This window comes from Trematomus bernacchii, unplaced genomic scaffold (assembly GCF_902827165.1).
Source record: "Trematomus bernacchii unplaced genomic scaffold, fTreBer1.1, whole genome shotgun sequence".
Classification (NCBI taxonomy): domain Eukaryota; kingdom Metazoa; phylum Chordata; class Actinopteri; order Perciformes; family Nototheniidae; genus Trematomus; species Trematomus bernacchii.
The window spans coordinates 5,485,445-5,500,288 of record NW_022987727.1 but is presented as its reverse complement, the minus strand read 5'-3'; the positions used below and the strand labels follow the sequence as shown (position 1 = coordinate 5,500,288).

At 41.8% G+C, this 14,844-nt stretch overlaps 1 protein-coding gene across 1 annotated transcript in view; it reads left to right on the top strand.

The window, feature by feature from the left end:
* si:dkey-178k16.1 (band 4.1-like protein 1) overlaps positions 1 to 14,844 on the top strand; it is a 46,113-nt gene that overhangs the window by 11,095 nt on the left and 20,174 nt on the right. The window contains exons 2-4 of the mRNA XM_034144545.1: positions 2,347 to 2,435; positions 2,756 to 2,905; positions 12,279 to 12,383. Of these exons, the coding sequence (XP_034000436.1) occupies positions 2,364 to 2,435; positions 2,756 to 2,905; positions 12,279 to 12,383 (327 nt within the window). The 5' untranslated portion in view covers positions 2,347 to 2,363. The remainder of the gene's footprint in view (positions 1 to 2,346; positions 2,436 to 2,755; positions 2,906 to 12,278; positions 12,384 to 14,844) is intronic.

The following is a 14,844-nucleotide window of genomic DNA, read 5'->3' as shown; positions in this document are numbered from 1 at the left end:
TGAAAAGTTAAAGGGTCACTAAAATGTTTCCAATCCATTCGTTTCCAAGTAATTTCACTCAAAACAAACCTTACGATGGCACCCAGGGTAAAGCCAGGGGATCACCGAAGTCAGTATCTACTGAGGACCATAAATGTCCGTACAAACTCTCAAACTGGACTAAAGAAGTTAACCGGCTGACCAACTCACTGTCATTTTTGATGAAATTCCTGAACAGGTTCACTCTTCATCAAGCTCCATATGGTGTTAAAATGTTGTTTCACATCTATTGTGCCTCTTTATTATACTGTACTTATACACTAGCTAAAATTGGCAGCACCCCTTGTCTAACTTTGACATTATCTCCATGCATAAACATTAGTTGCACAGTCTCAGACAACTTACACAAAGAAAATATATAAAACTGGCTTCAAGATGCATATTGATGCGCATTACAGTCATAATGAGAATCTTTTTGTTATTATTCATTAATTAGATGAATCAAACAACCTGCAGGCCCTTCAAAGTAGTGGAGGAACACTGCATGGTGTTGGGGAGACATCTGCAGCCGTCCCTGTGCCAGCCTGCTCTGCTCTTTGATCCGGCTTCATTATGCAGAGGGAGGCTGACCTATCATGAAAGCCGAGACGTGCTGAGCTCCAGCCTCTCAAACAGTAAACACAGAGATGTACCCAGACAGCTGGTGGAGGGATAAAATAGTTAATTAGGGACTCTTCTTCGGGGAAAAATGCTACCACATCTTTTCCTGGTTTACAAACATTTCACTGGCCGATATTATTCCAAATGAAGCTGCTGTTTGTCTCCTCCATAATGATAGTTTTCCCTGGAAGCTGTGTACTTTTTATCAGAGCTTCACAGTTCCCTCCTCACTAATCCCTTCCTCTCATTAACCTCCTGCCTTATTTTATGCTGGTTTTTTACTTGTGCAAATTCAGGCTTGAGGTTTGAATTTCAAATATCTTTACAGTGTTTTTGATAAGGTACATATTGAATAAGGTTGATATTTTCTTATACGTTTTAAATCAACAATTTAAATATATATAGTTTGGCATGAGTTGAAAGTTTGCTTTGAAGTGAAAAGCACATTCTGGGTATGGCTTTAAAGCCATTTTACAATGTATGGGTATCATTACAGAAGTCGGTTTTAAACAATATTACACATGCTTTGGGCTGACACATATTCTGGGGTAACTCAAGACAAAATTGTAACATTAGAGAGCAGAGGCATTTCTTGCACACTATCTTTTTTGCAAGGCTGAAAAAGGTGATATTGTAAGCAAAACAATATACTCGGAAAGTAAGAACCTTGGGCATTATATTTTTGGCTGTGAAAAGGAAGCACAAAAATAAAACTCTGCACCATTACTATCCCATTAAAATCCAGCCTCTCTCCGAAAATGGCTTAAGTGTAGAAATGAAACACCCTGTATTCATAAGATAATTTTTCAGCTGACATAAGGAGTGTTAACCGGTGACCCTGTGCTGACTTTTCAAACTAAAGCTGCACGTTGACTCTGGGCTTTATCTCAGATAATTCATTTTTCATAGCTGAACCACCTAATCTGAATATCACCTATTGTACTGTATGTCACCTGGAAAAAAAGAGCTCTCAGCAGGAGTCCAGCTTGAGTACAGCAGTGGTCACCTTCAAATGACAAGGCTCATCTGTTCCCAGCTCACCTAGTATTGAATCAGCATTATTGTATGTCTCCCTCTTCTTTCCCTGGTGTCTCTTTGCTCATAACCTCTGCCTTTTATACCGCACTACTCTCTCCTTCCTCCCGTCTCATCCTCAGATCATTGTTGTCACGTTCCTGCCCTCTCCTCCCCCCCCCCCCCCCATCTCATTCTCAGTGTGTCTGCCGTCTTGTGCCGTGCCGCAGGGCCCCTCTGGCTGATGTAATTTATGCTATCTCCTTTTGCTAGTGTGAGAGGAGAGCGTCCTGAAGCCAACACTCTTCATGCAGAGTGCTCCTGTGGGAGGCTGTGAGCCAGCACCGACTGAGCTCCCCCCCCTCTCTTTCACCATCTCCCATGCACACTGCAATAATGACCATGCATGGGAGGAAGACACTAAATGTGCATAGCTGTTCAGGCTAATTACAGACACCATAAAGCAGCTGTCAGGTGCAAAGACGTATTGCATGTGATGTAAAGACAGGTATCTGTTCTGCAGGTTTTACACGAAAATGTTAAGTGAAGATTTTTTTATGCAGTGCACTGATTGGACATTTTTTGCTCACATCTCATGAGACCATCAGGAAACTGTAGCTAGATTACAGCCGCAGTAAACCCTAACACAGGAATTGTGTTGATGTTGACTGCTGCATTTATGTGTGGTTTCAGGACTGCAATCCATTTCTATGACAACAGAGACGGCTTTGGCTGGGGGATTGAAGAGTGCAATGGAGGGTGACGCCATGAGAACCAATCAGGTGAGAGAGCTGTGGAACTCACAGCAGCTGTACATCATTTCACTCAGGCCCCTCAATCACTCAGGGCCCGCCGCCATGTTTGATATGCAAGACAGCTAGCCTCCTCTGCATGTGCCAGCAACTAAACATCTTAGAGCAGCAGATCACACTACGTCATGCTTTTAGATGATTGCCATACATGATCCAAGATTTAGGATTTAAATCACTTAAAGTCAAGTACACAATGCCCCCTGAGACTCAGAATTTAAATGTTTAAATGGAAGACAAAGCACTGGGATATGAACCTCACACACTTAAAAGAAAGGATTTCTCTCCCCTAGGCTGCAGAGGACCAGGGGGACATGGATGATAACTCGGAGAAGACCCCCAGCAAAGCCTCCAGATCCCCCCAGAAGATCAACAAGCGGCCCAGGGCCGTCCCGATTAAAGTCACACTACTGGACGGCTCGGTCTATGAAACTGGGGTTGAGGTATGCTTCTCACTTTCATCATCAAGAATTGAGAAAGGGGCTGAATAATCTATGTAATGACTATCATTATGTATAGCCTATTCTTGTGCATTGTTGGATTATTAACAACATTTCGGGTCCCTGTAAATTCATTTTCTGTCACCTGGTATGTGCATTCTCCATTGTAGCATATGAAAAAAAAATGCAGCTAATTTGAAAAGCAAACACACTATTGCAAATCAGGCATTGCACTTGGCTCAAGTGGAGGGATTAATAAAAGAAAATACAGACTAAATAATTGAAACAGACTTAATGAATATATAATGAAATTGATGAAGCCGGCGTCACTCAAAACTCACTTTTCCTTTTCTAGGGAGATGAAAATAGTGGGAGATAAAAACATATGGAGCAATAAGGAGACTGACGTGCCTCAAATAAATACATTAAACAAACTAAAATACTATATTTCCATTACGTTTCTACATCTGTTTTTACATGTCAGAGGATTGCCTGGTCTCCCCCTACATCCAATATTATATTACCATATAGCTCCTAATGTTTTCATCAAGCGGATGAAAATATGGGTTGAAACTTGAATACTTCACTGATCCAGGAAAATATATAAAACTTCACTGTCCTGTCTGGCTATCTATTGAAACCCTCACAACCACAGATCTGCTCATAAAATATGTTCTTGGAATAAAATATTAAATATAGGGTGAGAGATCTTCCTTAATGGTCTGTAGGCCTGGGAAAAAAACCCCATCAGAATTCAATTTTGCAAAACAGGCAGAAACATAATTAGAAATAATGATTTGAACATTGTGTTTTGCAGTGCTATAAAAAAGCAGTTTCTCTGGCTGCTCAAAAGCACACAGACTTGGTGAGCAGGAAAACAGCATTCATAGAAGCTGATGTACATATCCCTCTTTTGAACAGAGCCCTTGACTCAGCACAGCACAGCACACCTCAGTGGGATGTAGTCTCCCTCGGTAATTTGCATTACTGAGTCAGAAAAGCAGCAGCTCTGTGGCTCTTCTCAGCGAGAGGGTGGGTGGAGTGAGGTAACACAAGCTCTGCATTGTGGGGGATGGAAGACTCAGATGAGCAATCTCCGGCTTCCATGAATCGTGACTCTGTAACCCTTTTGTGTTTGTAAACAGACGGGCGTAGCTCAGGGTTTATTTGTCTTTCACAATGGCCCACACAATGATTGAACACTGCAGAAAATTCATATGGAGGGAAAAAAGCGAGGGGTGTCAAAGGGGCTGTTCCATATACAGCAGAGAGATCCTGGCCGGGACTTACAGATCACATTAAAGCCAGCTCTGAAACCTCATTTGCGGCTGCCAATGACCGAGTGTGATGCGTGACGGGAATGATCATCTTGGCTCAAACTCATTCATGTCACTATATTCCTTTTATGGCTTACTGCCTCTCACGTGACCTCCCATATTTTACTTAGGAGAGGAGAAATATGTCACGAGTCCTGACCGGAGCATCACACATTCTCCTTCAACTCAACCCCCACCCATATCTCCCTCTGTCTTGCATGTACACACACACATTTCTTCATGTCACCTGGGAAGTGACACTAGAGGTATTGGGCTTAGACGGAAAATCCATACAGTTGACAAATGAGTGCTCTTATGTTTGACCAGGGAGAAAATAGAATGGGAGGAGGAAAGCGGAGGAGGAAAAGATGAAGAAAGTGGGGGAGGAGGTGGAAAGAAAGATGGAGACGCCAGGAGGGCTCATTTGTGTACCGTAGTATATAAGCAAGTATTGGAGAAAAGGCACATAATGATGAATGCAGTGGAATCACTGCTTTAATGACAGTCATAAGCAAACGTGCCCTGATGACAAAAACACAAAGAAGCAGCCTGAGCCTCGTATTGATGTTTGGCTCACGACATTACAGATATTGATTAAGCTCAGTGCATTAGTCCAGTCTTTAACCTACAGCCCTAATATTAAAGAAAGAACTAGAGCACCTGTGTGCAGTGTTTCCCAACCTTCACGCTTACAATACCACACAAGCTTACATTTCCCCAAAAACATCGGAACTGGCTTAACACCACGAGGGGCCCACTGTTACCCACATTTTAACTACTTGGACTTTGGCTGAACAAGATATTTTCTTTAGATCCAACCCATGAAATGTATTATTCACGGTACAATCATTTTTGATAGTTAACCACATGTCTGCGGGAGATCCTCTTTATTGGAAAAGCCAGGGCTGTGTGACGTCTGGAAACCATTCTGTAGCACTGATACTTAACTTAGCCTCTGATGCGGACCTGATACACTTTTTAAGAAGGACCTTATTAAGACAGAGATAGAAATAATACAAATTAACAGTTTTGTGACTACACTCAGGGCTGCCCCGGCCAACTTGTGGCCCCACGCAAAGCTATGTGATCTGTGTCGTGAGCGTCGATGGGGGGGGGGGGGGCGATGGTGCTAGTGGAGCACGCGCGTGAACTGCGAGCGCCTGAGCATCGCAGCGGCGTAATTGTGGCGCGCTTAATTGCGGCGCATTTGCGCATAAGCTGAAGTGCGCCGCATTTGCGCATCAGATGAGGTCCCCTCCGCAAGATGAGGCCCCACACAGTCTGCATGATTTGCGTGTAGGGAGGGGCGGGCCTGGTAACACTGTTCTAATGTGCTTCTGTTTCACATAGAAAGCATTGCAACAAACCTGTAATATCTCGGACACAAACCAATGGTGTGTTCCAATACCACCATGCTACTGTATTTAGTATGTCAGAAAATGATTTTGTATGTCCCAATACATAGAATATGAAATGTACAAGTACCGTTTCCAGTCCCCTTTATTATTCTATGATTTTTGGCACCTATACTTGGAATTGGATACCGTATGTATACACAGGATAAAAGCATTAAACCCACAATCCAGAGTGTTCCACATTCTTACATTCAAAATGCCTCCTGAGAAAACCACCAGCGCCATAAATGCGAGGTTCATATGATCATGTGGTTAATGAGAAAAAACTTGAGACATTATTAATGACACTGAGACCAACCTCGACTCCTTAAAGAATGATAACATCAGTTCATCTATAGTAGATTCTGAATATCTTTCCCATTTCCAAAAGCACAGATGTAACATGTTTCCCTGCTGCACCACTCTCTGCACCACTGAAGGTTCAGATGAGTTCAGCCTCTTGCTCAAGGGAACTTCAGAACTTGCACTGAAGCACACCCTGTCTATTTGGAGGCCAGTATTTCTTATACACTGCTCCATATCCTAAGAACCCACTTGTTTATGCTGTGCTAAAAGCAGAGGCTTTTTTTAACTCACAGATAAACAAGTTCACTGTTTTTATTGTTTTGGAACTTCAGAACAAAGTTAATATATTTTCCAAGTGGTTATGAGACAAACTTGGGATTTTCTCATTAAATCTTTTAATACAATTAATCTGGAACCAGTAGATATTTGCTTCTTCCAACCTCAAATGTTTATTGCACTCACATGTTTTCCACCACGCTGCTTAGCGTAGTGTGAAGTACAAGACTATGTTAGTTTCCATTGACTAAAATGTGCTTAAAAAAGGTGTAATGACTGACAAATCAATACAGTTACATGAAAGGGGCTTTCCACCTATTTTACACATGAAACTCATTTGCGCATTCGTAGGATTTCTACAAAGCCTGCTAAAATGAGTCTTTTGTGGTTCTGGAGGGAGATTTCTGAAAACAATAATACAATAACTTTGGTGATTTCATCAGGGTCATCTCGACTTGGAGGCTTAAAAATTATCAAATAAAGCCTGAATTACAAAGTGAGAGGATGTGGAATTGTAAAGACATTATTCAAAAGGCATTTATAAGTTCATTAGGGAGATGGATTGGAGTCTAAGAGTCAGGATATCTTGGCCTCTGCTGCTATGATGTTGAAAAATAGCAAATTGCCCAATTTTGTGGAAGTGAATTGCTATAATCCTAAATATATTTGACCTTTCAGATGTTGTTGTAGGAAGCCTCTGGAGCAGAAATGAAAGAGTTTTCAAATCTTTTACGTTTTGGTATGTTTTTAGGGAAATGTTGTAATATTGCAACGTTGGCCTTAGGTGGGAGCAGAATTTCTGTATTTCTACTCGCATCGTCTGAATAAATATATTGAACAACTAAGGATTAATTTGCAGGATTGATTGCTTACTTAGCCCTATATCAGTAGATAGCATGAATAATAATCACACATCAGTCATATTTTTTGGGGAATAGTCATTTATTAAATATGAATACAATGGTAGTCCCAAAAACAGTTCCTGTCGTCGGAAAAGCACAGACGGACATTGCATTTGCTGCATTGGGTGTTTGTGTACCCTTTACTGCAGTGTCTGTAGCGTCCTGTCTTCACTGGAAAATGTGCCATTAGGTCCTTGCGTACATCCAGTGGAGGTTGTGATCTCTTGGGCCCTTTCTCATTTCACTAATTTCCCCTCCTCGACTCCTCGAATCCTCGGTCCTCCGGTAGTGACCCGGAAATTGATTTCAGTGCGCCATGTTGAAGGACATCTAATTTCTCTAAATGCACTTCGAGGACCGAGGATCGAGCATCGAGGAGGCTCTCTGGAGGAGCGATAATCGAGGATACACTGATGGGTCCTCCGTGCCAGTCCGCGGATGTATTTCCGGCAACAGTGCAGTTAAAAGAGTCGTGACGCACGGCCGGACTTATCTCAGCCAATGACAGCTCTGCATGCATCCCCTGGATATTATTTTATTAACTGCTTTCATCGCGATGCGATGTTTACAGTCGAACAGCTGTGAGATCCGTGCAGAAAGCAGAGCAGTGTGTATAATATATATTTAAGCAATAGCTCACGACAGGCCGTGGTATATGGTCATTATATCACAGTTAAGGGGCGTGGTTCGGCCCGACGCAGCGCTTCACGTTGTGCCGAACCACGCCCCTTAGCTGTGATATAATGACCATATACCACGGCCTGTCGTGAGCTATTGCTTAAGTATAACAGGCCTACATTACTCTCTTTATTTGTATGCTTTAGTTTAGTAGATATCTACAAACAAAGAGTCAATATTTGTCTAAAACCATTTAGCGCTTCACATGATAAAATACATAACGGCTGTATCCTGATATAAGCCTATATGATATGCTTTAGGAGCTGTAGGTGTGTGTGTGGTACAGTGTGTAGGTGCGTGTGGTACAGTGTGTGTATGTGTGTGCGTAGATGCGGCAGACAGACAGGTCTCAGTATGTTTGGTGTCCTCTGCTTACTGTTAATACTTGTAAATAAAACATTTGGCCTGTAATTTATTTTCCTCATTGTAGCGACCAGAGAGAGGGGGGGGGGGGGGGATATATCCAGTCTCTGATAGTGTTACGTTATGAGAGTGCTCTCATACTTGTTTGATTCTGAAATTGTATATATTTATATAAATATATACGGGTGTGTGTGTATATGTCCGCATCTGTAGCCTGTTATTGTCTCATTATACCGCACTGTCAATTAATTAAAAGTAAATATATAAGTCGTCATGAACACATCTGTCCATCAGCCAGAGTGCTGTGCCTCCTGTCATCATTAATGGACGTCTCTTTAAAATGACCGCTCAGAGGAGAGAATTTCTCATTTCTCTAACCGCCTGCTGCTTCCACTCCTCTCTCCTTGGTTCCCCTCCTCGACTCCTCTGCTCGCATCTCCTGGGGGCGGGACTAAGACACGAGGATAGGAGTCGAGGAGGGGAATTAGTGAAATGAGAAAGGGCCTTGGATGGGGCCCCGTTTGGTGGACTCCCATCACCTGAGGATGGTCTCTTCTGAGCATTCAACGGGCTCCTTGATGTCACTGTCGGGCTGGGCTCCCGTTGCCTGAAGATGGTCGTCCTCTCTTGGGTGTTTTCAGAGGAGTTGTGTTCACCTGATTAGAACAGAATCAAATCAAGATACATGTCAAAAATACATTAGGATACAAGTCAAAAATATTACAGTGAAATATAAAGAAACATTACAAACGGCAAATAGCAGAAATGCATTCTTACCAGGATGAGAGAGGATGCTAGATCTGCCTGAAACTGTCTCCTGTTCAGGATCTCCTGCTTTGGCATCTTTAGAGCTTTGCACTCCCGCTTGTAGAGGAGCCAGGCGTTGATCACAGCAAGGATGATGGTGTGCCAGAAGATGTACACGTACCAGCGTCGGGACTTCATGGGGGTCATTGGGTTGTTGGTTTTCCTTGTCCACGTGGCTACAGGCATCTTCATCTGCCTCTTCGTCACTGATATCAGTGTCACTTTCCTCTGATTCCATCTCAAACTCACTTTCTCCATTTTGGATGGCAGCAATCACATCCTGCACACTGAATCGAGGACCTCTCTTTGCTGGTGGCATTCTGAAATGGAAAAAGTAATTAATAAATATGTATCAATAACACATATGCTTATTATATTGTAATAGATTACCTGAAGGAATAAATAGGGTGGTGGGACAAGGATTCATTCTGTCTGGCTTAGCCTATTATCATACTGAAAGGAATGCATGCACCACCCCCTTCCAGGTGTCCCGATGCAACAAGCATCTGAATCCTATTTACATTGTACACTTGAGTCACACTAGGCAGTATTGCTTAGCCTATTATCATAATAAAATGAATACCTTCACCCATACATGCAGGTAAACCAGTTCAACAAGTCACACAATACTGCCTATTATCATAATAAAAGAATACCTACACCGACACATGCAGGTAAACCAGTTCAACAAGTCACACAATGCTGTCTGGCTAATGATAATAGGCTAATTATCATACTAAAAGGGATACATTCAAGTGTCCCAAAACATTTCAGAAAGAACCGTTTCTGCCAGAACCAGAGAAGAGTTAAATGTATTTTTGTAACTAATTAACTGATAAGATACAAGTAGAGTTTAACATGTTGCTACAGATATAATTTCACATACTTTTATCAGAAATAATGTATTAATTTATTCAATTCTGGTCTTAATTCAAAATCTTAACAGAAGACACATTTAGAACTTAGTTATAGTGAATTATCAAAGATATTATATTTCTATTAGTGTTTTATTTCCATATGTGAACATATAAGAAGGGCAATCTCCATGACAGGTGAACATGCTATTTTTTACTACCACACTGACCCAGGTATGTAATATTGCAACAAAGATATAAGCTGCTCAAAATTAAATTTGATGAATGTATTCCACAATAACTAAATATGTACATGTTCTAGACATTGTAATAATCACCAAAAAAAATATTTGAGGCATTTTACTTACTTGAATCTGACGAATCCAGTCCAATAAAACAAAGAGATGTTGCTCGTTTGAAGATTCGGAAATGTTGTGAGTGTATGGCCAGAGGGCAGGACCTATAAACACATTTACTACCCATAGCATTGTGAGGCTGAACAAAAGGACCTTTTGACTATGTAAATGTAGTCTTTAAAAAAACAAAACATTTACTGACTTTTTAAGGATAAAATTACAACCGGGGGCCTTACAGGGTTAACATGTGTTGGGATTGTTCATTTCATCTAACTGTCCAATTCAAGCAACGTATCCAAGAACCAAACCAAGCTACTAAATTGCATACTAATAAAATGAGGAAAACTCAACAATCTGTACAGTTGTTCCTCTAGTTAATTAATTGCAAAGTGCTATCCCTTTCCTTGCATTAGTTAAATAGACTAAGTTCAATAGATTTACTTTCTCTTTGGCTAGCCATTAAATGATTAACACCCACATGTGTCTCCTCATCTTGTTTGCATGGGCAAGGCGATCAGCAGAATAGATGTCTAGGATTACACCAAATGGCTGCTAACACAATTAGCCCACAGAACCAGTAACAGAAATGTGATTGGAGCCAATTGGAGCGACAACGAAATCTCATCAGCAGCTCCTGAATTGGTTGCCATGCTTGGGGGATCACCTGAGATGTGTGTTACAATTTCATTTTGTAAGAAAATCGAATGTATGCGCCACTCCCAAAATAAAAAAAATACTGACTGCAGCCTCTGCCTGTTAATCAGCATTATTATGTCACTGCTTCGCCCATGCAGCCTCATTGCAGCAGGGTATACGTTATTATTAATTTGATTGAGAGACAGATAGCATTATAATGGTTAATTTATACGTCTCTCCTAAATATTTTAAATATATGCTTTCTCTACTGCTCAAGAGCTGAACAAAGCTCTGTCGTGGCCTTGTATTAACCGGAGAGAGAGGGCACACGCACATACAGAAGGGACCTATTACTTCTGTTTCCATGGTAACAGCTGCTTGGTTGCTTTGTCGCCATAGGAGCCAGGTTTCCCTAGGAGACGAATCTGGCGTGTGTTCCTGTGTGTGTGTGTCTGTGGTGTGCATGTGTGTGGAGATAGCATTTTGCCGAGGCAGTGTGTGTATCCCACAGTGGGCTTGTTTCCTCCCTGAAGGGCTAAAGAGAAAATAGGTGTGGTCTGCTGAAACGCCACTGATGCCAAATGCATTTCCACCCCTTATACAGGCATAGAGAGGGACTGTGGCTCCTCCTGCTCCACATGGGGTCTCCCAGACCACCGTTGGGGCGGATTTTTATGTCACAGATTTTCACTCCTCTGTGTTATAAAATATGTGTAAAACAAAAACTAATTGTCTAGTAGGTAAAATGATTATAAAATAAATATAAGCAACCAAATAATTATATATTGAATGCAACAGAATAGATTTTGTATTATTATTATTTCTTCAAAGAGGATCTTTTTGGTGGTATTTTGCAAATACTGTAGATTTAGACAAAAAAATACGAGAAGAGAAAGAAGGCTATGAACTAACGATACCCTGATGAACTGGTTAATGGTTGTCCCATTCCTTGGATTTGCATTCATTGGTGTCAATCTATTCCCTTAATAGATGCTTTCTGGCACGCACAGTGCCATACACTACAGTATGCATACTGTAACATGTTTCATTTTGTCTGGATCAATTGAAAACTGAAACAATGGGCCCTAATAAACCTGAACGCATCCCATTTCCCCCTGATAATGCTACACTGTGAAAAACAAATCTCTGTTGAAATTGTAAAGAGGAGAGCTAGTTATGTTAGATGTTTTGTCTTGTTTGGCTAAAAAATGAAAACAGAGATTCCTTTGTGATGAGTACATGCTCTATTCAGTTAAAGTAAATATTGTAAAATCGTATCAATTCCAATCGCCCTTCGACTGAGAGCGAAAAAGAGAGTAATGCTGCATGTGTCTTCTTACATCTTCAATAAACTTGCATTATTACACTCTGTCCTCTTCTTTTTGTCTTCCACAGTACTTGATGTTCATACAACCTGAACCGTGTCACCTGCCCACTCGCTGTGTGTTCTTACATGTTTGTGTGCTTGTGTGTGTGTGTGTGTAACAGAAATTTGCCAAGGGCCAGACCCTGCTGGACATGGTGTGTGGCCATCTGAACCTGCTGGAGAGGGACTACTTTGGCCTGAATTTCCAGGACACCGACAACGCCAAGGTCAGACACAAAGAAACACACACATGCATGAAGATATCTTACTTCAGGGAGTTATCTTCATTAAATAATTTGTGAAAGAACCTCTGTTGCTCAAACCAAAGGAAGCTGCAATGTAACCAAACATAGGGCATCAATTAGACATTGGAAACAGCTATGATTCAACTGGAGAAAAGTCCAAAATAGTTTTCCAAATGTGGTTTATGAGAGACCGCACAAACGCAAAAAATATGAGGTGCATAATGCAGGCAGTGGGTGTTTGTTATGTGCCTAGATTTATATATTATTTAATGATTGTTCATTACGTTTTTATTCATCAAATAAAATAAAATCTGTCATGTGGTAGCATTTCCAATCAATTATGCTTCGTAGCTCTTTGTGGCTTTGAAGCTCAAATGACATGTTTACTAGCAAAGCCTTCCGAATTCTTATTTGGGGTTTACTGGATAGCAGTGACGTGCGGTGAGGTTCATGGCTGGTGAGGCACTGACTCTTTCAGAGTCAGATTTACAAATATTATAGCCTATTTTGACCTTAATCGAAATATTCTGTTATTTTCAAAAGCTTTTTTAGTCTGATGCTATGATTAATTTTAAACAGACCGATCAACAAAAGGATACCCAAAATCTAAATATTGGATTGTTCTTTCTAAGTAAGATCCCATTTTCATTACAGTTGTGGTCTTACCTCGACTTGAAGATGAATATAAGTCCATGCTATCCTTCTGGACAACAATCTCTATTACTGTTTTGTAAAAGTCCTCCTTATCTTCCTGTAGTTTCAAAAGTCTAGTTTGTTGTTTGCGGCAGAATAACAGTAGCAACAAGAACCTGTGGGCTCACGTGCGCCCCCTTCAGTGCGGCAGAGGTTATGGCTGCCTCCCCTGGTGCTTTTTTCATTGCCGTTGTACGATGAGACCAGCGAGTCTAAATATCATATATACGTGAAATAAGTTATTTAGAGACTATGGCGAGGATAAATGTAATAAAGGGATCTACAAACATTACATTGGTGACCTACAGTGAGATGGGAACAGGCATGCGCTTAGGGCCCGCTTTCCAGACAGTTTCTGTGGGGTGACGCATTCTGAAGTGAGGCAGATCTCATCTGTGCCTCACCTCACCCCACAGTAAATGGCTTGAGCGCGCTCACAAAATAAGTGGCCGCGCTAAATTAGTGCCCGCGCTCCAGCAAGTTACTGTGGGCTTACGTGAGGCAGTGCTCGTACCTGCCTCACTTCTCATCGCTCCCGTAGCGGAGCTCGGCAAATTTGCTGATTTTGACTATAAAATGCGATTGGAATCATACAGAAATCACATTTACACAAGATCAGTGGAGACATTTTATTATTATTATTATTTAGTTTTTCTTTAAAGGAGAGGTGTCATGGCCATTTCCACTGATCATAATTCCATTGTTGAGGTCTACTAAAATAGATTTATACTGTGCATTTTTCCAAACTCACATTGGTTTCTCATACAGCATCTCTGTAAACTACTTGTATTCACTGAATTTCACTATCTGCCTTTAACGGCTCGTTGTAGCTCCAATAGCTCCAGCCCCCACCCTCCCTGTGAGCACAGTGTGCTCTGATTGGTCGGGACATTGTGAATCGCGCTGAGCTCCGTGGAGGTGTTGTTTCCTTGTTTAGGATACATAGCGAAACACAGCCAAATTCATCCTGAGCCAGGGGCGGACTGGCCATCGGGACGTTCGGGACGAATCCCGATGGGCCGGTACTGAAGTGGGCCGGCGGTACCGAAGTGGGCCGGTCGAGAGTCCCGGGCTGATTTGTAGTCCCAGTCCGCCCCTGTCCTGAGCACACACAAACTCACATCCGAAGTAAAAACAATAAGTGTGGCTTGATATTGAGTAAGAAAAAGGTTGATAAACGCTGTGAGAATGGGTCTGCAGAGAGAATTTTGCCGCGATCCCAACTGTCTGTTATCAGCCTGCAGCCAGGGAGGAGAAATCAGCTGAGCTGCCTGCTCCCTGCACACAGATGTGTGTGTGAGGAAGTCCGTGGATCGGTCAATTTGGACCAATCAGCGGGGGCTTAACGTAACGGCTCCGCGGACGTAACGTAACGGCTCTTCGGGATTGGTCCATTTCGTTCCGGGTACCGCTTGACATCATGCCGTACCCAGAACGAAATGGAAGACTCAAATGGGCAGTGACGTATCTCCAACGAGGCGTTTTGGGGAGGTATTTTCTGTGTTAGAGTTTTACTCGCTACAGGGTGTACTTTGAGGGTTTTTACTCTGCACACCGTTTACATGCATAAAAACCTTCATAACACACAAGGGGACGGGTAATAACCGGAAAAGCATGACACCTCTCCTTTAATTGTTTTTCCGTTATTTGTCTGCCTCCCCTGCCTCCACTGACTGCACGTCGCTGCTGGATAGTCATCTGGCACAAAATGTTGGCGCACATTTAAAAGTTGTGGTACATTTGTATTTGT